General features: G+C 47.5%; 6 protein-coding genes across 6 annotated transcripts; 4 read left to right on the plus strand and 2 right to left on the minus strand.

The window, feature by feature from the left end:
- Positions 1-1,614: 1,614 nt before the first annotated feature.
- Positions 1,615-3,501, plus strand: PCYB_032080 (hypothetical protein; the record flags this gene model as incomplete). Its single annotated transcript, XM_004220878.1, has 3 exons — positions 1,615-2,239; positions 2,684-3,252; positions 3,457-3,501. 3 exons carry the CDS (start codon positions 1,615-1,617, stop codon positions 3,499-3,501), a joined length of 1,239 nt encoding a protein of 412 aa, XP_004220926.1.
- A 210-nt stretch (positions 3,502-3,711) lies between these two features.
- On the minus strand, positions 3,712-5,066 carry PCYB_032090 (hypothetical protein; the record flags this gene model as incomplete). The annotated part of the gene is made up of 3 exons (XM_004220879.1): positions 3,712-3,905; positions 4,157-4,249; positions 4,697-5,066. The coding sequence occupies 3 exons, from the start codon at positions 5,064-5,066 to the stop codon at positions 3,712-3,714; spliced, it is 657 nt and encodes a 218-aa protein (XP_004220927.1).
- A 1,513-nt stretch (positions 5,067-6,579) lies between these two features.
- Positions 6,580-8,377, plus strand: PCYB_032100 (transcription initiation factor IIE alpha subunit; the record flags this gene model as incomplete). The annotated part of the gene is made up of 4 exons (XM_004220880.1): positions 6,580-7,065; positions 7,253-7,490; positions 7,661-8,032; positions 8,292-8,377. 4 exons carry the CDS (start codon positions 6,580-6,582, stop codon positions 8,375-8,377), a joined length of 1,182 nt encoding a protein of 393 aa, XP_004220928.1.
- A 1,703-nt stretch (positions 8,378-10,080) lies between these two features.
- On the plus strand, positions 10,081-13,141 carry PCYB_032110 (queuine tRNA-ribosyltransferase; the record flags this gene model as incomplete). The annotated part of the gene is made up of 3 exons (XM_004220881.1): positions 10,081-10,165; positions 10,290-12,137; positions 13,128-13,141. 3 exons carry the CDS (start codon positions 10,081-10,083, stop codon positions 13,139-13,141), a joined length of 1,947 nt encoding a protein of 648 aa, XP_004220929.1.
- Positions 13,142-15,412: 2,271 nt separating this feature from the next.
- Positions 15,413-17,176, plus strand: PCYB_032120 (calcium-dependent protein kinase putative; the record flags this gene model as incomplete). Its single annotated transcript, XM_004220882.1, has 2 exons — positions 15,413-16,211; positions 16,386-17,176. The coding sequence occupies 2 exons, from the start codon at positions 15,413-15,415 to the stop codon at positions 17,174-17,176; spliced, it is 1,590 nt and encodes a 529-aa protein (XP_004220930.1).
- A 2,265-nt stretch (positions 17,177-19,441) lies between these two features.
- Positions 19,442-22,557, minus strand: PCYB_032130 (hypothetical protein; the record flags this gene model as incomplete). Its single annotated transcript, XM_004220883.1, has 5 exons — positions 19,442-19,576; positions 19,701-19,760; positions 19,906-19,968; positions 20,110-20,228; positions 20,478-22,557. The coding sequence occupies 5 exons, from the start codon at positions 22,555-22,557 to the stop codon at positions 19,442-19,444; spliced, it is 2,457 nt and encodes an 818-aa protein (XP_004220931.1).
- Positions 22,558-22,893: the final 336 nt, after the last annotated feature.

A 22,893-nucleotide genomic window follows, 5' to 3' on the forward strand; every position in this document is an offset into this window, starting at 1 on the left:
TTTTTACGCCACTGTTTTGACATTACACCGATTTCTTTTAAGGAGTTTTTTTTTTTTTTTTTATTTTATTTTATTTTTTTTCCCGCCGCGTTTACCCAGCCAAACATTTTGCGCACTCGGGGGGACAAACAAAAGTTAGCCATTTTTCGTGTCAATTTTTTAAAAAAGGTTTTCAACCGTGTGGGATATATAAATGATAGATGGATACGTACGTGTGATCTACGGAAAGATTGGCTATTTTATTTTATTTTTTTTTGACTGTTTTTTGTTGTAGCGGCATCTGCTTATTACATGCCGCTTCGGGATCGATCACCTGAGGGGGCGCCCCACACGAGTTAGCGAGGTGTTACCGAACAGACGCTGGGTGATAGAAGTCGCGTTGGGTGATAGAAGTAGCGTTGGTGATAGAAGTGGCGTTGGGTGATAGAAGTGGCGTTGGGTGATAGAAGTAGCGTTGGTGATAGAAGTGGCGTTGGGTGATAGAAGTGGCGTTGGGTGATAGAAGTGACATTGGATCCGTTACTACTAACGCTGGGCCCGTTACTACCAACGCTGGGTCCACTACCAACGCTACCCCCCCCCGGGAGAGTCACTAACACGCTGCCGCGTCGGGACGGGCACCATGTCCGTGGGCGATAAACTGAACGAAGCCTTCTGCTGGCTAAAGGAAGAGTTCGACGAGTTAATAACAGATCTAGAGGTAGACAAAAACGACCTAAACGTGAGTGACCTCTACACAAAAATTAACAACACATTTAGGAGCTTAAACGGAGCAGAGGAGTCCCCCCTGTGTACAGATGATCAGGGAGAAACAGGAGACAAAAAAAAGAAACGAATTAATCATGAAGAACTCATACCATGGAGCCATTTAAATTATTCTCTTTTCCATTATGTAAGCATTTATCACAAAATAAGGGAGACGCTACTTATTGATGCTGAGGACTTTTGCTTTAATTTCGATGCAGAAAATTTTTTGCAAAGAGGAGGTTCTCCCCCAGCTTGGCATTTCATCCTCTCATTAGTTCCATTGACGCTGCTTATTTTAACTTCCTTTTATTTTGTATTTCGGGTGGGTCTTGTGATAAGGCTAGGCCGGGGGTCTCCAAAGGGGAGGGCTTCAACAGGGGGGACCTCAACGGGGAGGACTCCAACAGGGGGGACCTCAACAGGGGAGACTCTAACAGAGATATGACCCCCCCTTCCCGCCGGCGCCGAGGCAACCGCGCCAAAATAACCTACACCTACAGCGACGACCGCGCGTACAAAGAAAATTTCGTTGTGACGAAGGAGGACTATGCCGCCTTGAGTGAGGTCTACAAGAAGGTACCCAACGTGCAGCGCTGCCTGGAGCGCGGGGAGGACGCGCTGTTCAACTTTGGCCCCCGGGGGGGGAGCGATCCGAATGGAGGCGGTCCAAATGAAGGCGGCCCAAATGGGGGCACTCCAAATGGGGGCACTCCAAGTGAAGGCGGTCCAAATGAAGGCTGCCCCAATGAAGGCACTCCAAATGGGGGCCGCCCAAACGCTCGCGCGTGTGGGGGGCAGGCCGCGGCGATCCTGACCCGAGAGGCGCTGAACCAAACGTATGCCTTCTCCCTGAAACACAAAACATACATGGTGCACCCAGAAATGAACAGAAAAATAAAATTTCTGAACGGAGAAATATCGCTAGTGGATACGGATGGAATTGTTTTGTTTGCAAACCACAACTACCGATTTACCAAAACGGTGTGTGACAATTTGTATTCATCGACTCTGATGAAGTTAGAAGATGAAGATAGGGTAGAAATTAAATCGAAGAAAAGTGGAGAAATCTATCTAACCAACAGTTACGATGGAATCCACAAGTACGTCCTACATGTTATGCTTCCAAAATATAACAGTAAGTATATCTTAGCTACTCATAACACCATGAATCTATGTGTGCAAGAAATATTATGCATCTGTGTAGATAAGAGAATACAATCAATCTCGATCCCGTTAGTTTCCTTTGGCTTATTCTTCCCAATTAATATATTTTTGGTTAGTTTGCTCAAGAGTCTCCGATCGTTACTTCTCCTACCTCAGTTCTACAACGCTATTAAATCGATTGTCTTCGTTACCAACTCGAATGACTTATATCTCCTGACCTTGAAATATGCTTCCATTTTTTTTCCTCGATGTCGTGAAGAAACGTTTCTTTCTGCTAACATTGCCATTTTGGGTAACAAGTTGGGCTCCATCGATGTGCGTAACAGGGGTATTCGTATTTTTAGGACTCTCCGGCGGGTCACCCGAGGAGCGCGCGTGCACCGCAGGAGAAGGAAAACGGGGGGGATGGTCAATGCGGAGTGGCGCTCTACGGAGAAGGATGCCCCTAGCGCAGCCTCTAGCCCGGCCTCTAGCCCCTCCCATAACCGTGCCCCTAACGCAGCCTCTAGCCCCTCCCCTAACCGTGCCGCCCCCCACCACAGCGCGACGGGAAGACGTGTGCCCAACAGTTGCTCCTCCGCCATCGGGTCGAGGGGCGAGACGGGCACTACCCCCCGGCCATCCGCCCGGCCCAAACCGTGCACCTCGTCAGTGCCACTAGCATCGTCATCCGCATCGTCAGCCGCGTCATCATCGTCAGCCGCGTCATCATCGTCAGCCTCCTCAGCCTCGTCAGCCGCCTCTACCTCGTCAGCCTTCTCAACCTCCTCAGCCGCGTCGCCCGCCTCATCAGCCATTTTCAAAGAAACAGACACGGAGTTCTTAAGTCTAAAAACGGAAAGCGAAGGACACAAAAAATTATACAAGCTACAGGAGATTAACAAACGGGAAGAAAACATGCTTGCTAATTTGGAGTGCTGTCTCCGTCTCAGTTGCATGTACAACATAAAAAAAAAGTATCGCGAATTTGAGACGGATTCTTTTCTGTACGAGTACGGGATTGACGAACATGGAAGGAAAACAATGGTCGTAAATTTTTTTAAGTTTCCCCAATCGTATAACTACCACTTATTGTTTCTGTTTTTATTGTTCCACTTCAACTCCATCATGCGGAACCACTTTGTGTTACTGTTCATTTTCTCCGAAAACATCTCGACCCAAATCACCAACGTATTGTCTCTCTTTAAGGACATTTTTCAACTCGTGACAGATTTTTTGCATAACCTAAAGGTCATTTATTTCTTTAATTACTCTCTCGCTTTCAAGCTCTTCATCTACGTGCTCTACCCGTTCATCCCGGCCAGCATCTACAGCAACATCGTGTACCTTAACGATGCCGAGGTGAGGGCAGGAGTGTCCACGCGAGAGTGGTGCAGGAACCGCGCCAGGTTCACCCAGCCGTTTCGCAGCCGTTTCGCAGCCGTTTCGCAGTCATTTCGCAGTCGTTTCCAAACCGTTTCGCAGCCGTTTCCAAACCGTTTCGCAGTCGTTTCCAAACCGTTTCTTCTCAGTCTTTTCCAAACCGCTTCTTCCCCCCCAATGCAGGAACTATCGAAGCACTTCGACGTTAAGAAGGCCTTGAGACAGTGAGAACAGGGAAGACGCCGAGCCGATTCGCCACGCCCATCCACGTTGCTTCCCTGCTTGTTAATGTGCCCTTTTCTGTTTGCCTATCCCAGCTTGCATACGCTTTTCGACCCCTTTGCTGCACACTTGGTGATTTTTTTCTTTTTTCTTTTTTCCTTTTTCCTTTTTCCTTTTTCCTTTTTTTTGTTCGTGATTCCCCCTGCGCAACCTACCTCACTTCTTAAACAACGATGTGAAGGTCTTGATGAGACCACCCTCCCGCGGCGCTGCGCTGTCCTGGGCACCTGGGGGAGGCCCCCCGCGTGCCTGCTCCTTCCCCTTCTTCGTCCGCCGCAGGCGCTCGGCCCACTCATCGTCCCCGTACTCGCGTAGAATCAAGCTCGTGTTCGCCAACAGGTTGGACGATCCTAAGGGGGGGCAAGTAGTTCGTATGAGTGTAAGCGGGGGAGGCGAGTAGTTCGTATGAGTGTAAGCGGGGGAGGCGAGTGGTTCGTATGAGTGTAAGCGGGGGGGGCGAGTGGTTCGCATGAGTGTAAGCGGGGGATGCAACCGGTTGGTGGTGGGCATGCACAAGGATTGCGCAACGCAAGCGTGGCCGCGTCTGTCCGTGCATCGACGTGCGCATCGACGTGCGCGTCGGGGAGCCCTCCCGCGTTACCATATATGTAGGCAGTCATGTTAAAGAAATTATTTCGAGACACGTTGAAGGGTTTGTTGGCCACGTCCGACGGGGGGTGCACAATGGATGACGCTGCAAACGGAGGTGTAGACTGTACGCGCGACTGAGGTACATCCGGGGAAGCGGCGGAGCGGTCCAAGTGCCTAATTTCAGTATGCTTCCCATTGCCTTCTCTTTCCTCACGACGAACGTGGGAGGAGAGGATGGAGAAGTGACCGTCTTTACATTTAAGGGAGGTGCACTCCACTTTTATTTCTTTCTTCAGCATTTTGATTAAAATATGCTTCATTTTTTCGCTGTCCGTTTTTTTACACGTGACGACTAGGACACCAACTCCTTCCTTTTTTGGGGAGGGCCTGGTCGTAGGGGGGTCCCCCGGGGGGGTAGTTCCGCCACAGAGTGATGACGCTCCCCTGTTAGAGGGAGCACCCCTGTTAAAGGCCGCTCCCCTGTTAGAGGCAACACCCCCTTGATAGACCTCTCCCCCCTGCGCGGCGTGCTGCCCACTGCTCACCACACACGTGTTCTTCACTTTTGCCTGCCCAAGGGGGGGTGCGTCCTCCCTGATATCCCCCTCCTCCGACACTGGCTCTTCCCCCCCCAAGGAATTCCCACCCAAGTTGGGGTTAAAAATAACGATGGCGCTGTAAATGTAATTATTTTTTACACAACTGAAATCCTCTGCAGAAAGGAATTCAAAACGTTCGTGAAAAATTGCTGGGTTTTTAAATGCCTGGTTTAACTTGACCGACTTGCTTTGCAGGTCCTTCTTCACCTCTTTTTTTTTTTTAATCCAATCTTTTCCGTACACATTTTCTATGTTGAGGATGCCCAGCAGGATGACCTCCCGTTCCTTGTCACCCCTCCGGTCTTCACTCTCTGGTTTCATTCTCGTCGGGATGGGGGAAGCGGTGGGGAAGCGGTGGAGCCGTATGGCGGTGTAGCGGTGGAAGCAGCCGTATAGCGAAGTAACGGTATGGCGGGTGGCTTTCTTATCAGGTCGGACGGCGGGCGAGGCGGCGTGCCGCTCGGCGCTCTTCGCCTCTAAGGTGCGCGCAGTGAGATCTTCTCCGAGGGGGATTAAACGGTGGAGAACGACAAAAAAAAAAATAAAAATAAATAAAAAAAAATAATAAAAAAAAAATAAAAATAATAAAATAAAATAAATAAACAAAGTACCAACCGAACTGCTCACCAAATCAATGCAAAGCAAACGAAACAGAACAAACGAATGGAAACGAGCGGGAGTAACAACTGCGCAGACGAATGGGCAGAGTGCCGCCTGGACCATCGCGCACGCGTGGGGGGAGTGTGGACTAAAAATTGCGCCTTAAAAAAATGTGCAGCGAGGGGAGGTGGGAGGCAATTCCCAAATGGAGGTGGTACGTGCAAAAGGGGACGACCCGCACTCCCTCGCCGAGTAAGTAATGTGCATGCAGGGGTTAATTACCCCATTTGGAACCATAACCCGGGAGGGAGGGTCATCTTGTTTTTTTTCCACTGGGGGTAGAGTAGCATGGACGGTCCATCGTTGCAGGGAAAAAAAAAAAAAAAAAAAAAAAAAAAGGCTTACGAAGGGGGAAAGGACGGTCGGGGGAAAAGCCAAAAAGGTGAGCGAAATGAAAAGGAGGGGAGACCAACTCGGGAACTTTTCCAAGGGCGCTCTTCTCCCCCCTTCGCTGTATAACGGAACAAGCACATGTAGGGAAAAAAAAAAAATTCCACCACACGCCGACTCCCCGAGCGTTTCCTACTACAACGTGCTGCATGGAAGGGCGACTTCGGAAAAAAAAATTGAGCAGCTGGGAAGGAAAAAAAAAAGAAGTGGAGAAGCGGAGAAGGGGCGAAGCAGCGAATGAGCGAATGAGCGAATGAGCGAAGGGACGAATGAACGAATGAACGAATGAGCGAAGCAACGAAGCAACGACGCAACGAAGGAACGACGCAACGACGCAACAAAGGAACGACGCAACGAAGCGCCACCTTTTTTGCTGCGTTCACAATCACGCACTTCTCTCGCCTCTTATTTCTTTCGCTTTTGTTTTGGGACCCCCTTTGCGAAGTTAAGGCATGTCGATCCCTCCCCTCCCACATCCGCCAGCAGCGACTTTTTTACGACAACATTCACCGCTTGAAGGAGTGGCCCGTTGTCAGTGGGCCGCGGAACTATACACTGCAGAGGCGGAAAGGCACACATGTGCTGATCGAAGCTGCTGCGCGGTGATCGAAGCTGCTGCGCTGACCGATTGGCCTACCTGCAAAACGCCCGCACCATGTCGTTAGCCCGCTAAGGAGCAGGCACACAACAGGTTTGCAGTCAGGGTAAGGCCCACTCAGCTTACCATCAGCTTACCACTCAGCTTACTCTCCCCCTTTCTCTCCACCGAGTGAGGAAAGGCAAAATGGAAAAGTCCAAAGAAATTTTCTACGATAAAGAAAAGAGGTACTTTCTACACCTCATGATCTACGTTAGCAGGTTCTTTTTAAACGATGAAGAAATAATCATTTTTGATTTATTTGTCCATAATGAATGCCTGTACTTAGAGAAGGATATCATAAACTGCATTAACATGAATGAGCAGAAAATACGAAGCATTCTTTCCAAACTGTTGAAAGAAAAATTTATTATTCAAGTACAGAAACTGAAAACAAATGAGAGAGGGTCTAGTTTTCAATTGTATTACTGTCTGAACAACTACATCGTTTATGTGATAGATTATCGAGTTAGGAAGATGGAGATTCAGTTGAGGAAGGAGAGGAATGATAATGACCTTTATGTATGTAACTTATGTAACGCAACGTATTCGCAGTTGGATGCTCAGTTGCTTCCACTAGACTCCTACGATGCGCATTTTCTCTGTTTCTGCAACAATAAAGTTGAACTCGTCGTAAGTGTCCCGAGGGAGAGCGTTCGCAGCGCTCAGCACAGGGGGAGAGGCTGGTCTCCCCGCACACCACGCCGCGGTACGAAGTATCTCGCAGTAGCGCACGGTATCTTACGGTATCTTATCGCATCTCGCCGCATCTTACCGCATCTCACCGCATTTCGACACACCTCGCCGCATCTCACCGCAGGAGAAGGACGAAAGCAGCAACGATCGAATCTACAACCGCTACACCAAATACCTCAACATTTTGAAAGAGCACACGGAGAAACTCAAAAATTACTTCATCCCCCTCTACACGGAGAAGTTCAGCAGGGTGCTGCCCAACTCTCTCCACTCCCTCGCCACGGACAACTCGTCGGATGAATCCATGACAAACAATTCCTCCGAGTTGTCCCTCACCAATAACTCCTCACAGGTGTCTCAAAGTAGGGTCCTGCGCCGAGTCAAGCGGCGAGCCAAGCAGCGAGGCAGTCAGCGTGACAGTCAGCGTGACAGTGCCATACCGTGGCTGCATTTGTTTCCCCCGCATGCGCTCCCCTCCACATTCACCCCCCTCGCATGCGCTCTCCTCCGCATTTACTCGTCCCCCTCGCAGACAACCACGGAAAGGCGGCCGAACAGAAGAGAGCAAAGAACGAAGAAACACCCACGGATGCCTGCAGCAGCGTTATCCGGTCAGACAAAAAAATAAAAATCTGCATGAATGTAAAGGGAAAAAGAGGAACCAACCAAGTAGTAGCCCCGTCCACTGGCGGAAGGACCACTAGTCCTGGGAAGGATGAAGAAGAAGGGGACACTGAACAGAAGGGACACGTCACAGGAAGGACAAAATGCAAAAGTGGGGGCGTGGCTCAGGTGCAACCAAGTGTCAGCGAGATGGTAGTGCTGAAGGACACCCAGAAGGCCGATGAGCCGGAAATGCCCCTGTTCTTTATAGAAAAATTCAAGAAGGAGTTTTCGCTCATGGGTATGTGCATTGAGATTTCCGTGTCTGTCGTGGATGGAGTGTCTGTGTGCTTCCCCCTTTGGGGAGGTGGCAGTAGTGATCACTCGTGTGTTGTCGCATCGGAGCTGTCCCTTTTATTGGGCTGGAGCGGCAGCGTTAGGGAAACTCGCCCTTTATTTTATTTTATTTTATAGTATGTTCTCATTTTGCTTTGCTTTATTTTATTTATTTTTTTTTTCTATTTTTTTTCTCTTATTTTTTTTTTTTTTTTTTTCCATAGATGCCCAGAAACTGCAGCAAGACATGACTCAGGACGAATTCGAACGCTTCATGGAGTTGCAGGATGAGTACCTAGACCTTATTTGATTTGACTTCCCCCTTTGAGCTTACCATGGGGACAAAGGAGACTGCTAACGTGAGAGACTGCTAACGTGAGGGGGTAATTCATTTTAAGAGGCACGTCGAGGATTAGCCAACCGTCATCCTGAGCATCGACTCGGGCAACTGAATTACCCCAAGGTATGCATGATGGGAAGGAATACCCGTTTGATGTCCCTTCTGTAGGATCTCTGCAAGAGGCAAATTAGAAATGGATTCTTCTGCCATGCATCACACGCTCGCCAGGTGGACCCCCCCAAGTGTGCACATGTGCGTCTGTGTGCATGTATCTGTGCATGTATGCGTGCATGTATGTGGGTGCATGCCGAGTGACCCTTTGTGCAAGTCTGTCGAAGTAAAAGGTTCGCAACGTCTACACTGTAACGTGGGAGAACGTGAGTTCTTGCCTGACGGGGACTGGGGGGGGGGAATTTCTTCACATTTTTTTTACTACCTACTGATAAGCGCTTTTTTTAGCTCCTTTGTGTGCAAGATTGACACCTCGGGATGTGCTTGAAGTGACCGACTGGCACGCCACACGTGGAGGCAGCCTTGCGCGTCACGACGTTTATTTTGTTCTCGGACTTGTATCCTTTCATTTTTCCATTTGCCATTATTTTGTTTTTCCACTTTATTTTTTCGCCTTATTTTTTCTCCCTTTTTTTCCGCTTCATTTTGCTTTTTTGGTTTCCCCGTTTATTTGTAAGACCCCCGTTGGCTCATTTTTTTTTTTTTTTTACGCTTGTTCCTGCACAAGGCTTCACAGTTAACACGTTTAGCCCTCCTCCCTTCGTCCGATCGCGTCCCAATGGTTAATTTATTTTTTAAGTGAACAGAACAGTGAAAGCAGAGCCTTTTAGTCTGTGCATTTTGCGAGTTGCATTAGTGTAACGGGTAGGAAAAACAGGCGGAGAGGTGGCCGCCTAGAGAAGTAGCCGCTTAGGGGAGAGGTGGCCGCTTAGGGGAGAGGTGGCCGCCTAGAGAAGTAGCCGCTGATGGGAGAGGTGGCCGCTTAGCGCAGTGCGCCCCAATGGAGGTGTAAACCTTGGCACGGGTTCATGGCATGTTCTGCTCAAATCTCGTTGCCGCCATGCACTATGACCCAGGGGTGGAGAGTGGTATTATATTCCTTTGAAAATCCATTCGGAGCACCTCGACAGTGGAGTGAGACTCTGCTAGATGATAGAACCCGCCTCCACATTTAGCAACCATTTTTGGAATGACAATTGAGAAAAAATTGATGCAAAAGGGGGAGGAAAGGAATAGCTGTGCACAGAATGTTAGCATTTTTTTTTTTTTTTTTCGATACCCCGTTGTACTGCAGAGATGAGAGGTCGACTGCGACTGATTAACCTAACCCAAAGATGGTGCATCTAACTCATGAGGGTAAGCAAGAACAGGTTGTAGCCACCCCATCGAGGAAGTCCCCCTAAAAATAATCAACAATTTTGCAAAAACTGCAAAACAGTTTGCCCTCCAATGGGTTACCTCTGTCAGTGGGTGTTAAAACAGAGCAGTAACAAAACAGAGTAGTAGCAAAACAGAGTAGTAGCAAAACAGAGATGATTATTTTTTTTTTTTTCCCATGCAAGGAGTAAACTCCTACGTGTTAACATTCCTATGTGTTAACGTCGCATCTCTGCCCTGACCAAGTGAAATAATTCGGCTGAGCTTCCTCTTTCACCTCGACAATGGACGAACCTGATCATAAGTCAGATCGAAAAAAGAAGGCCTGCTTCCTGGAGACGGACTCCCCTACAAACGAAAATCAAAAGAGTAAAAAAAAAAAAAAATGCTGGAAGTGACATAGAGAGCAAGGGAGGTAATAAAGTCGCCAGGGGGGAGTCTCCCCTGAGTAGTCCCCATCAGGAGGAACCCATACCATTTTATTTTTTCACAGAAAATGATTATAAGAAATACGACGAATTTGTGAGTTTCTGCGAGGAGAGTTTTTCCTACATCGACATGGAAGACGTGAATAAACAAATCGGTGTTCTCAGATCGAGGGGTGGCCAAGCGGAGATGTACTTATCCAATGTGGTGAGCAGTTCGGGTGACGAAGGGGGAGAGGATGGATGTCACTTGGAGCCACAGGAGAGGCAGGGTGCTACCCCCAGGAAAGAACAAAAGTACACGAAAAATTTGAAGCTAATAAACATAAAGAAGCACAGGAGAGCCAGGATCAACTTAATACTCATTAGGAAGAAGTACACAGGGGGGAAGCAGACGGAGGGGGGGCAAACAACAGCTCACCATAGCGCAGCTCACCATACCGCGGTTCACCAAACGGAATCTCACCATAGCGCACCACACCAAACGGAGGGCCGCCCACCCGCCAAGAAAAACACCGTGGTGGTGTCCCCCATTTTCATGCCTGTCGGCACGAAGAGCTGCATCAAGGGGCTGGTGCAGGAAGAAGTACAGCTCCTGTGCAACGATATAATTCTCAGCAACACGTACCACTTAGCCAACATATATGACATGGGAACCTTTGAGGATAACAAGGGCATTGGGAACTTCATCCGTTTTCCCAATGCCATGCTGACCGACTCGGGGGGGTTCCAAATGGTGTCCCTGAGCAAACGAATAACGATACTGGAGGAGGGCATCCTCTTCGACAATATATACGACGCCGCGGTTATGCGCAGGAACGTGCGTGCGGTGGGGGGGGGCGCCGAAGGGAAGGTGAAGGAGGAGAAGGAAGTGAAGGAGGAGAAGGAAGTGAGGGAGGAGAAGGAAGTGAGGGAGGAGAAGGAAGTGAGGGAGGAGAAGGAAGTGAAGAAGGAGAAGGAAGTGAAGGAGGAGAAGGAAGTGAAGGAGGAGAAGGAAGTGAAGGAGGAGAAGGAAGTGAGAGAGGCGACGGAAGTGAGGGAAGCGGTTTCCTCCATCCCAACCGACGCCGCTAACCAAATGGGTGCCGCGAACCAAATCCTGTTGACGCCGGAAACCTCCATAAGGCTGCAGAACCAAATCGGCAGCGACATCATCATGGCCCTAGACGACGTGCGCCCCGCAACGGAAACAGACGTGGAGAAGATAGAGGAGGCGACGCACAGGACCAACAGGTGGCTGCAGAGGTGCATACAAGCTCACACCAGGGAAAGAGAGCAAACCCTATTTGGAATAATCCAGGGGGGACTCCACATCAGACTGAGAAACGAATCGATGGAGTTTATTTTGAAACAGAAACTAAATGGTTATGCTGTGGGTGGACTGTGTGGTGGAGAAAGAAAAAGGGACTTCTTCAACGTAGTGCACCATTGCTCAAATGAGAAAAATAAAAAATGGAATCATTTGCCAGAAAATAGATGCAGGTACATTATGGGGATAGGCTACCTCGTTGACATTCTTTTTTGCTCTCTCCTGGGTTACGACATGTACGACTGTGTGTATGCATCGAGGACGGCTAGGTTTAACACTGCCTTGAGTTATGACGGAACGATAAAATTGAAGCAAGCCAAATATGCCTATGATTTCTCCCCACTTGTGAGCAACTGCCATTGTTATGTGTGTTATAATTTTTCCAAATCGGCTCTGCATCTACTTATATCGAAAAAGAACCCAATTGTGAATGTCCTGTTGACCATCCATAATATTTATTTTACCTTGCACTTTTGTTATCTCCTTCGAGTTGCAATTTTTTTGGAGAAAACGGATCTATTCGTGACGACTTTTCTGTATAACTACTTCGTCATAGGGTGTAGGAATGGCAACTATAAGATCCCCGATAATGACAAGGCGGTTCCGGGTGGGGATACATCAAATGGGGGGCCAGTCCACCCCCAGGCGACAAACACGCAAGATGAGGCAACACATGTGGAAAAAAAGGAGGTAGTGGGGAACACACCGGCTGTACCGATTGCACCGATTAGACCGACTAGACAGACTACACCGATTGCACCGACTAGACCCACTACACCGACTAGTGATGAGCCCCCCTCAAAGGAACCAAGTCAACCCAGTTGCTACCCACCCACGTGCACAACACGGACAGAGGAACAAAAAGGTCAAATGGTAAAGGAGTTAAAGGATAAGTTGCCACACTGGGCTTTACAGGCGCTGCAATATGCAGGAATAGAACTCACTTTTTGAAAAAAAAAAAAAAAAAAGTCGCCCTCGTCATGTGTGTACATACGATAGGGAAGAAGCAGCCATTTTTGTTTTCCCTCCCCTATGGTGTACAAAAAATGGAATAATTTGTATAGATCTCCCAGGTGCCATTTTCCCCATAAAAATAACTCGTTCACATTTCAAGTTGGACTTTTTAAAAATGGGATGATTATGGCTAGCTGAGCCGATCAGTGTGTGTATGTGTGTGTGCACTTACGTTACGGGGAATGTCCCAAAAGGGATGACTCCAGAAAGAGAAGAGGGTCTCTTCCTACGTAGCTGTGTCCACCGATTCTACATTCGTTTATCGGATGAAACTCCTTCTCCCTACCACTTCCCACTCGGGCAGAAACTTCTCCCCCCCCCAAAGGGGTACTTCAAACTGCTTTTGAGAAAATGACTCCCCACGGTTGTCTTACCAAAAAAAAAGACACACCCAAACTGCGATCTTTTGTGTGTGTGTGTGCATATGAGTAGGGTAAATGGAAAAAGGACGGGCTGCGCAAGCTGGCAAATGGGACTAGCGAAACCTCTCCAGAGATTGCACAGAAAATGTTCAAGGCGCTTTTGCGAGGTGCTTATTCACATTTCAAGTTTTGGTAAATTTTTTTTTTTTTCACTTCGTCAGTCGATGCTGTCTAGCGCGGTGCGGTGCGAAGCGAAGCGAAGCGAAACAAATCCCAGCTAAACGAAGCAAATCCCAGCTATGCAAAGCAAATCCCTGCTACGCAAATCTTACCCTCCACGTGATACATCAAACAGTCGAGGTTCTACACACGTAACTTTTTTCCATCACTCGTAAGTGTCCAATAGCGTTTTGCAAAAAAAAACGAAAGAGAACACACTGGCGAAATCAAGCTGACAAAGAAACTGGCAAAGTAGCTGATAAAATAGCTGACAAAAAAGCTGACAAAAAAGCTGGCAAACAAGCTGACAAAAAAGCTGGCAAACAAGCTGACAAAAAACCGACCAACGAGCTGCGAACTCCTCCAGTCGTGTAGTAGCCCCATTTTGAAGTAAGCTCAGCTTCCTCCAACCCCTTTGCTTGCCCCCCGTGTTACGTCCCCAATTGTGATACGCTGCCCGTGTGTGTGTGTGTCGTTAAGGTGGGACCCAACCTTTCCTCCCCAACTTTGTGCTCGTACGTTATGTGCCCTCAGAGGGGCATCTCCACAAATCATCCTCTCGAGTAATGAGAAAAAAATAAAATAACTCCGTTCAATGAGACCCCTTCACTGGTGTGGCATTACCGTAGAAGTGCCTGCCTCCGCGGCATCCATTATCTTTACCGTTGCAACCCCCTTCATGAATTTTTTACCAACATGGCACTAACTTTTTTATGCGTTTTTTCTTTTTTTTGAGGGGGAAAATTCTGGCAAACATTCGTGTGAATAGACCTCCTCTACGTTGCTGTGTGAAAAAAAAAAAAAAACTTACATGTTACACTTCCTGTCGTTTTAAGACCATTTCACATTAGGACTCCACTCGAACAATCGACAGGTAAAGGGAAGAACGTACCAAAGATAAAGATAAAAATATACCCTCCCCCCCGAGAGTTGCAACGCACGGTAACTAAAACATTTCACAAAGATGCCTCCTTTGGGAAGCGAGCCCACAAGGCGTGCGCGGAAAAGCGCGACGTAAAAAATGAGACGTGAAAAATGAGATGTAAAAAATGAGATGTAAAAAATGAGACGTAAAAAGCGAGACGTAAAAAACGAGACGTAAAAAATAAGACGTAAAAAATAAGACGCAAAAAATGCTACATCAAAGTGCCACGTAAAAATGTGAAAAAGGGGTTGTGCCAACTCCCGTGTGAGCTTCTTCCTCGGGAGTTTCTCTACGCTCGCCATGCGCATGCTTAAATGAGATTAAGCCTGTACAGGTTTGTTGCACTCATTTGCGGTGATCCCTTGTGCCGCTTGCCTCCCCCCCGCGCGTGGCCGACAAAATCGCCTTGCTTGTGCATGTGATTTTCCCTTTTGGGGGGGCATGCACACACCAAAAAAAAAAAAAAAAAAACAGCCAAAATGGGGAAATCGCCTAAAAATGGCTAGCTGTGGTTAAGTCGGCAAAACGGCTAAAACTGCGCCACTAGTTGAGAAAAGCCAAGGGGGAAAACTCGAAATATGCTCCAAATGGCCGAATCATCATTTCCAGCAAAACATGTAGAGAAAGGAGTTTTAAACACATGCACATTTGAGTCGGCGAGGGGAAAGGGCAAACGCGCACATACAAACATGTGCACGCACGTTATACATGCGCGGGCGAACTGCTGGGGGGGCTCCCACGCAGCAGGAGGCGCACAAGTGAGAGATGCATACCTACGCGTGCATGTGTTCCCATGTGTTTTGTTCGTGCTGGTCCAGAAGGCGCAAAGTTGCCGCGAAGTTGCTGCGAACTGATGTGAAGTTGTATGAAAAAATTCCCATGCCTTTTTTTTGTGTTTGCCTTTACACCACCTTTTTTTGCACCCTGTTTACCTCCTTTTTATCCCTCACTTTTTCTGACCAGCCGATAAAAAACCGTACACATGCATACATGTGTGCACATTTACACGTCAGCAGCAGAAGATTAGCAAAAAAAAAAAAAAGGGAAAATTTAAGAAGCGGCCAAGTGGGAAAGAGAGAACTGGAGAAAAACTGACCATGTTCCTACTCACACGCACATTCACGTTGATGTTAATGTCGATATTCGTGCTCATGTTTATGTTATTTTTTTTTTTTTTTTTTGTTTCTTTTTTATCTTTTTCCCCTTATGCCCGTCCTGATTCACTTCCCACGTCAATCCACTTTTTCCTGCCGGTTTCACTTCACCCAAGTCTCCAGCGTCAAGCCCTAATCTGCTGCATCCCCTCCTAAGGACCACACAAAAGGTATCTGTGCTTCCCCCTTTCAACATTCTGTCGAAACAATGGGTCAAGAAATCTCCACGCCAAACGACACACAAAATGAAGAAAGCAAAGGAAGCTATAAAAAGAACTTGAAAGGAAGCAATGGAAAAGGGGAGCAGAAAGAAAATAACATGCAAATATCTAAAAAAATTGTCCAAAATAGTTTTAACAATAGTAAGTTAAGACCAGGCATGTTCATACAAAATAGCAACGTGGTATTTAATGAGCAATATAAGGGAATAAAAATTTTGGGGAAAGGATCCTTTGGAGAAGTAATCCTCAGTAGAGACAAACACACAGGACATGAGTACGCTATCAAAGTGATAAGTAAGAAGCATGTAAAGAGAAAAACGGATAAGCAAAGTCTGTTGAGGGAAGTGGAACTGTTAAAGATGTTAGACCATATCAATATCATGAAGCTATATGAATTTTTTGAGGACAATAATTACTACTACTTGGTGTCTGATGTCTACTCTGGGGGAGAACTATTCGACGAAATTATTAGCAGGAAGAGATTCTATGAAGTAGATGCCGCACGCATTATAAAGCAGGTTCTGAGTGGCATCACCTACATGCACAAAAATAACGTCGTGCATAGGGATTTGAAGCCTGAGAATATTCTGCTGGAGACAAAAAACAAAGAAGACATTATTATTAAAATTATTGACTTTGGCTTGTCCACGCATTTCGAATACAGCAAGAAGATGAAGGATAAAATCGGCACTGCGTATTACATTGCGCCTGACGTACTGCACGGCACGTACGACGAGAAGTGCGACATTTGGTCCTGCGGCGTCATCCTCTACATTTTGCTCTCAGGTGGGTCTCCGCGCAGCGCGGGCGCGCCGAAGTGTGGCCCGTCCGACCGCCTCATCGCCGCCTTACCCCGTTGCGCCACCCCGTTGCGTCACCCCGTTGCGTCACCCCGTTGCGTCACCACCGCGTTACCGCTTTTCCTCACCACCGCGCCACTTCTTTTCCTCACCACCGCAGGATGCCCGCCCTTCAACGGATCGAACGAATACGACATCCTGAAGAAAGTCGAGACGGGCAAGTATACATTCGACCTGCCCCAATTTAAAAAAATCAGTGATAAGGCAAAGGACCTGATTCGAAAAATGCTCATGTACACTAGTGCAGTGAGAATTTCCGCCAGAGACGCACTAGAGCATGAGTGGATAAGACTCATGACGAGTAAGGACAACGTAAGCATCGACATCCCCTCCCTCGAGCTGAGTATAACCAATATAAGACAATTTCAAAGCACTCAAAAGTTAGCACAGGCAGCTCTGCTGTACATGGGATCAAAACTAACAACAATAGATGAGACAAAGGAACTCACCAAAATATTTAAACGTATGGATAAGAATGGAGATGGACAGCTAGATCGAAACGAATTAATAATAGGTTATAAGGAACTGCTAAAATTGAAGGGAGAAGATACGAGTGATTTGGATAATGCAGCGATTGAATATGAGGTAGATCAAATTTTGGGCTCCATTGACTTGGATCAAAATGGGTACATAGAATACTCGGAGTTTCTAACCGTTGCTATTGATAGGAAGTTACTGTTGTCTACTGAACGTTTGGAGAAGGCATTCAAACTGTTCGACAAAGACGGCTCGGGGAAGATATCAGCCAACGAGTTGGCGCAGCTGTTCGGGCTGAGTGACGTGGGGTCCGACTGCTGGAAGACTGTGCTCAAGGAGGTCGACCAGAACAACGACGGGGAGATCGACTTTAAAGAGTTCCGGGACATGCTCGTCAAGCTGTGCAACTACTAGGCGGTGGTCGGTGTGGTGAGCGCCGTGGCCAGTGGGCAGACAGCCTAGCCGAGCTGAGCTGAACCTAGCCGAGCCAAGCCGAGCCAAGCCGAGCCGATCCTCCGCGCAACTCGTGTGATGGGCGCCCCAAATTTCCCCCACCCCCTGCTCGCAATAATTAACCTTATTAATTCGATAACGTGCGCGGAAGCAGGTGCCCCCTCCTCCCATGTGCCCCTACTCCCTTGGGGCGGGGGCCCCTCCGCCCACGGTATGCCTTCCCTCCATTTACCTCACCATATTATATTATATTATATTCCGCCTCGCTTTATTATACCTTTCCCCTTCTCCCCCTTTCCTTCTCTCCCTTCTTTCTCTCTCCTCTCTTTCCGCTCCATTTTAAATGTAAATTATCAACCCGAGCGCCCCCTGCGTGCTTGCTCCCTATGTCCCATTCGTGGCGAAAAAGGAAAAAAAAAAAAAAAAAGAAGGAGGAGGAGGAGGAAGAAGAAGAAGAAGGAGAAAGGGGAAAAATAAAATGAGAAAATAAGTAAATACGAAATATGAGGAAAACCCAACTGCCTTAACGCGGCCCTTGGAGGTGTAGCACACCTGGTGCACCCGCACATATAGCGGCGCGTCCCTTTCACCGCCTCCTTTTTGCCTCTTCCCTTTCGCCGCTTCCTTTTTACCGCCTCCTTTTTACCGCCTCCTTTTTACCGCCTCCCTTTTTGCCACCTCCTTTTTTTCCCATTTGGAACGGTCCCACCTCTCTGTCCGTTTTTTTCCAAATCAACAACAAACATTTACATAAATGAACGAACAACAAAGTTTGAAATTTGAGAATCTAGAAGGAAGAATCGGTGCACGGATGGAGGATAGACGATAGGGGATAGAGGACACACGTGTGTGTGTGTGTCTTTGGAGCAAGACACCAACGGTGTAAGCCTTTTCTCCATCCCTCGTCACACAGCACAACAGGTAACATTGGACGGGGAAAAAGAGCAGAGAAAAAAAGGAGAGAAAAATGGAGAGAAAAAAGTGTATGCGTGAAAAACAATAAAGGGGGAGTCAAAACAAACAAAACAATTAGACACTCAGGCCATAGAATTAAATTTCGCAAACTTTTTTATTCTTTTTTTTAAAAGCTCGTTTTCTCCCCGTAGGGCTGCGACTTCTTTTAGTAGCTTCCGGTGGTCTTCCTCGCTGGGGGTAACGGTGTGTGTAATGGTGGGTGTAGCGGCAGGAAGCTATGCGCAGCGGCAGTAAGCTATGCGTAGCGGCAGTAAGCTATGCGTAGCGGCAGTAACTTATGCGTAGCGGTAGTAACTTATGCGTAGCGGTAGTAAGTTATGCGTAGCGGGAGTAACTTAGCATGCGTATCGATGGAAAGGGGCGCTTAAACTTCTTTGCGGTTGCAGGGAGGCACCCTTTTTGGCAACTCACCTTTGGTTGGGGGCATCACTGGGGGGGGGCTTAGGGCCTTTCCTGAAGGGGGAAGCGGCACGGTGAGGGGGTGAATCGACGCGGCGATGGGATGATGCGGTGGTAGCGCTGTAGGGAGGCAAAATGGCGAAGCAAAACAGCCGACTTAAAGCACGCCGTCTGCCACTGCACGGAGAAACGCATCCCTGAGGGGCCATTCAATCGGCACATGATGGCATGCTAGGCCACTGCACCCCGCGCCGCCATTCCTGCTGTGCTTACTTCTGACTCTCCGCGCTTCGAAGACCTCCGTTCGTTTTGGCCTTCTCAATATCTAGGATGGAAAAAAATGCCAATAATGTGAGACACGGTGAGAGAGTAAATTTATGCGTCCCCAACGGGTGTGTCCCCGTTCATCTGCAAACGTGAAGACGCCTCAGTGGGTACTCCTTAGTTGTATTTGCGGAGCGCCACTCCGTGTTTTCCCTACCCTTCGTGAGCGAGTCAACCATCTTGGAGAGTCTGTTTTTTTCTGTGACAAGAAGGTTCACCTCATCCGATATGGCTACATTTTTCTGGTGCAACATTATGTTGTTTTTTCTCAGCTCTTCTATTTCCTTCATGCACTCGGAGGAGCTTTTCCCTTTGCTTTTTTCTTCCTATTTTTACGGAGGTGATAAGGGAAGCGATACGATGTGAAGCGATGTCATCATGGATGGGGGAGGGGGTGCTCAACCATATCGTCGGCAACACGTTGATAGTGCACCGTTTAGGGATATCTGCCAAGGGATAACGCGTGGACAAGGCGCGGAAAAAGCGCGGACAAAGCGCCCCGCCACCCCAAGGAAGTCGCATCGTCGGCTATACCTCCAGGGATTTGTTCAGACTCTCCATCTTCAAACTTAGGTCCTCCAGCCGACTCTCCAGCTCCGTTCTGCTTCTTTTCTCGTCCTGGTAATAGCTGTTTATCTTAACGGTCTCTCTTCGCAGCTCGTTCTGTGAGGGGTAGAAGGTACGCAAGTCATTTGGGTAGACGAAACATTTTTTTGAGGATGACGAAAGGGGGGGAGGGCTGCACCATCCCTTTCTAGAGAGTGTCCCCCCTTTCCACCTTGCTAACCTTTTCCTGCTCAACGGCCTCCAGTTTTGCCCGTAGCGTTTCTGCTTCCTGCGAGATGGCCTGTGCATTAGAGGGAAAAAAAAGGGTTGACTGTGTGCAGAGGGATGGACAAGGTATCACAGACATCACCACCCTCTTCGATTGATTAACAGTCCGTGTTCCCGTTACGGTGAGAGAAGCTATAGGAAGGAGAAGGGTCACTTACCTTTGTCTTTCTCTCGTCCACCAATTTTTTATACCGTTCGATATCGTTCAGTAGGAGCTTGTACTGTTATGGGGTTGGAGGGATAAGAGAGAAAAACACACAAGGGTGGGTAACCAAATGGGGATATTACAAAGGTATGCAAATAGACTGACACAGAGATGCTTCGTGCACAGGGGATATTTCCTCTCTCTCCGATTTTCCTACCTTGTTCTTAAAAAACAAGTCCACATTTTTATACTTATCCTGTAACAGCTTTATTTCCTTCATCAGGTGTTCATTCGTTTTGATTAGCTCGTTTTCGTCTTTGAAGCGCTTCACGGTGTCTGCGGGGAGGGGCAGCATGGGTGGCATAGTAAAGCTGAACAGTAAGGCTGAACAGTAAGGATGAATAGTAGGGCTGAATAGTAAGGCTGAATAGTAAAGTCGAATGGGTAGGCCGCATAGATACGCCGCATAGATACGCCGTATAGGTGATCCGCGCGGCAGGCTCTCACGTCCATTTGTGGTATATAAACTCGCATGCGTGTATTGAGAGACACCCCCCCCCACCCCGTGGGGAGAGGAGAACCTACCAAGCTGAGTCTGAAACGCCTCGATGGTATTCTTCAGATCCTCCTCTAGCATATTTTTCTCTCCACGCAGCTTCTTTATCTTCTGCAGGTACTTGTGGTTGAGTTTTCGATGAGTGAGAAGCTCCCTGTTCACATTTTCCAAAATGGAATTTACATCTACATTGTCAAATATATTCTTCGTTTTTTTATTTTGAAAGCTCTGATTGATATTGTTAAAAATGTACTCATTAAGTATCTGCAAATTGGCATGCATGTACCTCAGTATGATAGTAATTAAATCTCGATGTCTTTTCTGCAGACATTTGCACACATAGTATTCTGAGTCGCTGGTGTGGAGAAAAAACTCGCTATTGATACTATCCTTATGACGAACAAACTCTACATAGGGATAAATATCACTGAATTTGTGAATCCACATCTGTGTGGTTCTGTTACTTTGACTGACTAGTTTGATCTCATTTTTGTGGATATGAAGCATGTGTAGGTGATCGTCCTGTTCACTCTCTACGTTTGAGCTTAGGCTGTTTTCATCTACGCTTGTGCAGTCATTGTAGGTATCGAAACGTTTTACTCTCTGTTTTGCACCTGAAGGAATGAGATTAAGTGAGTCCTCCTCTCGATAATATTTTCCAACCTTATCATCAGTTTGGGTACTCTTCCGGACAAGGTATATTGGATACCTTATGATATCATTTTGTATGACTGTTTGCAGCATTCTTTTCGTTTTTTCGTTTAGACTGAATGGTCCTACTTCGGCCACTGCCACTCCGCAATACTTCTCACAGGAGAGGGGGAAGCTGCTGGAGACATGGTCACTCTTTTCGAGGGGAGCACGTATGTAATTCTTTTCCTTCAGGGATGATTCGTATGGATCCAAATTAAATCGTTCTTTCTTAATGCTGTGGAGGTTTCCTCTTTCGTTTGTCCTACTCATATGATGGTTGGTGCTCGTGGGAGGGACGCGACTTGACGAGCGGGACGGACCACTGCTTCGATCTCCACGTCGGAATGCAGTTGTGTCATGTGAATACACTCCTGACCCGTCTCGGTCATTACTATCCGTGAAGCTATTCTTAAATGAGGAAGCGTCGTTATATAGCTGCACATCACTGCAACGTGAGTGGTCAGCATGCTTACTATCGACACTCGCATCGCTCTCGTACCGACTTCCTACCGAGGTCCCCTCTCTGTTCCGAGGATCCCTACATCGAGTGCCTTCTATCAACTGTGCATCATTCAAGTAGGAACACTCGACACAAATTTTGAGTCCTATATCATCGCAAGTTAACTCGTACTCGCTGCCATACTGCGCTATGTCATGGTGGCTCCCCCCATCTGGAGCACTACCAACGGTGTCAATCGATTCAATGGTGCTACCCCCTCCAGCGATACCTGAGTCAGCAAAACTACGACTAACAGCATTGCACCTTTTATCACAGTAGATGCGTGTCCAACGATAAACACAAGGAATCCTTTTCCTAGTATCCCTATCGTACGCATAGGCGATAATTTTATTTCCTTCTTCCTCACAAGAGAGCTCGACATGAAACCCAAAGTTATGACTCCCCCGAAAAATTATATCCCTCGTGTTGCAAGAAAAAATATCTTCATTTTCGTTTTTCTTCAAATCAGATGTCTCCTTCGTCTCCTTGTTGTCTCTCCTCCTACTGCTGAATAAATTTTTATACGCGTTTTTCCTAATGACGATTTCCCCCTCGTTAATGTAGATGGTGTTTTTAAGCTCATCGATGTTACAAGGAGACTTACAAAAGGGGTAGTTCATATTTTTGGATGCTTCCTTTGCTGTGCATCTTAGATGTTCCTTCACTCCTTCAATAACGTTCTTTGCATGTTTCATCTGGCTTCCTAAAATGCCGTTAAATAATTTCTTCATATTGCTACTCTTCCCAAGTGACACATCTGTGTTATTTTCCTTGTTAGCAAAACCTTGTTTCTCCTTCGATTGGGATCTTACACGTGTGAGCATACTCCCCCTTTCTTCTTCTACTTCTGTAGAATATACTTTCCTCCTTCCTGTGCTCTCTTCCCTTTTTACTTCCTTCAGTTTGGCGACTTCCATTTTGGCTACACCACCGTTTCTTTAGGGTTACGTCAATTTGGGGTGTAGGTTTAGCGGCTGGCACCAATCGGGGTTCAACTCCCCCGTCTAGCAGCCTCACCGTCTAGCGGCCTCACCGTTTAGATGCCTCACCGTTCAGCTGTCTCACCCTTCAGCTGCCTCACCACACAGCGTGGGCATGTGGGGAATTGGAGAACTAGCCACGGAAACAAAAATGCGTTTTGGGCATGTGTTGGGAGCGTTCGAGTGGGGTTAAAATGGAGTCACACAGGTGTTGAAGTGGAGTCAGGCAGGTGTTGAAGTGGAGCCACACTAGCCTCAAAATGGCGTTGACAT

Source organism: Plasmodium cynomolgi, chromosome 3 (genome assembly GCF_000321355.1).
Source record: "Plasmodium cynomolgi strain B DNA, chromosome 3, whole genome shotgun sequence".
Classification (NCBI taxonomy): Eukaryota; Apicomplexa; class Aconoidasida; order Haemosporida; family Plasmodiidae; genus Plasmodium; species Plasmodium cynomolgi.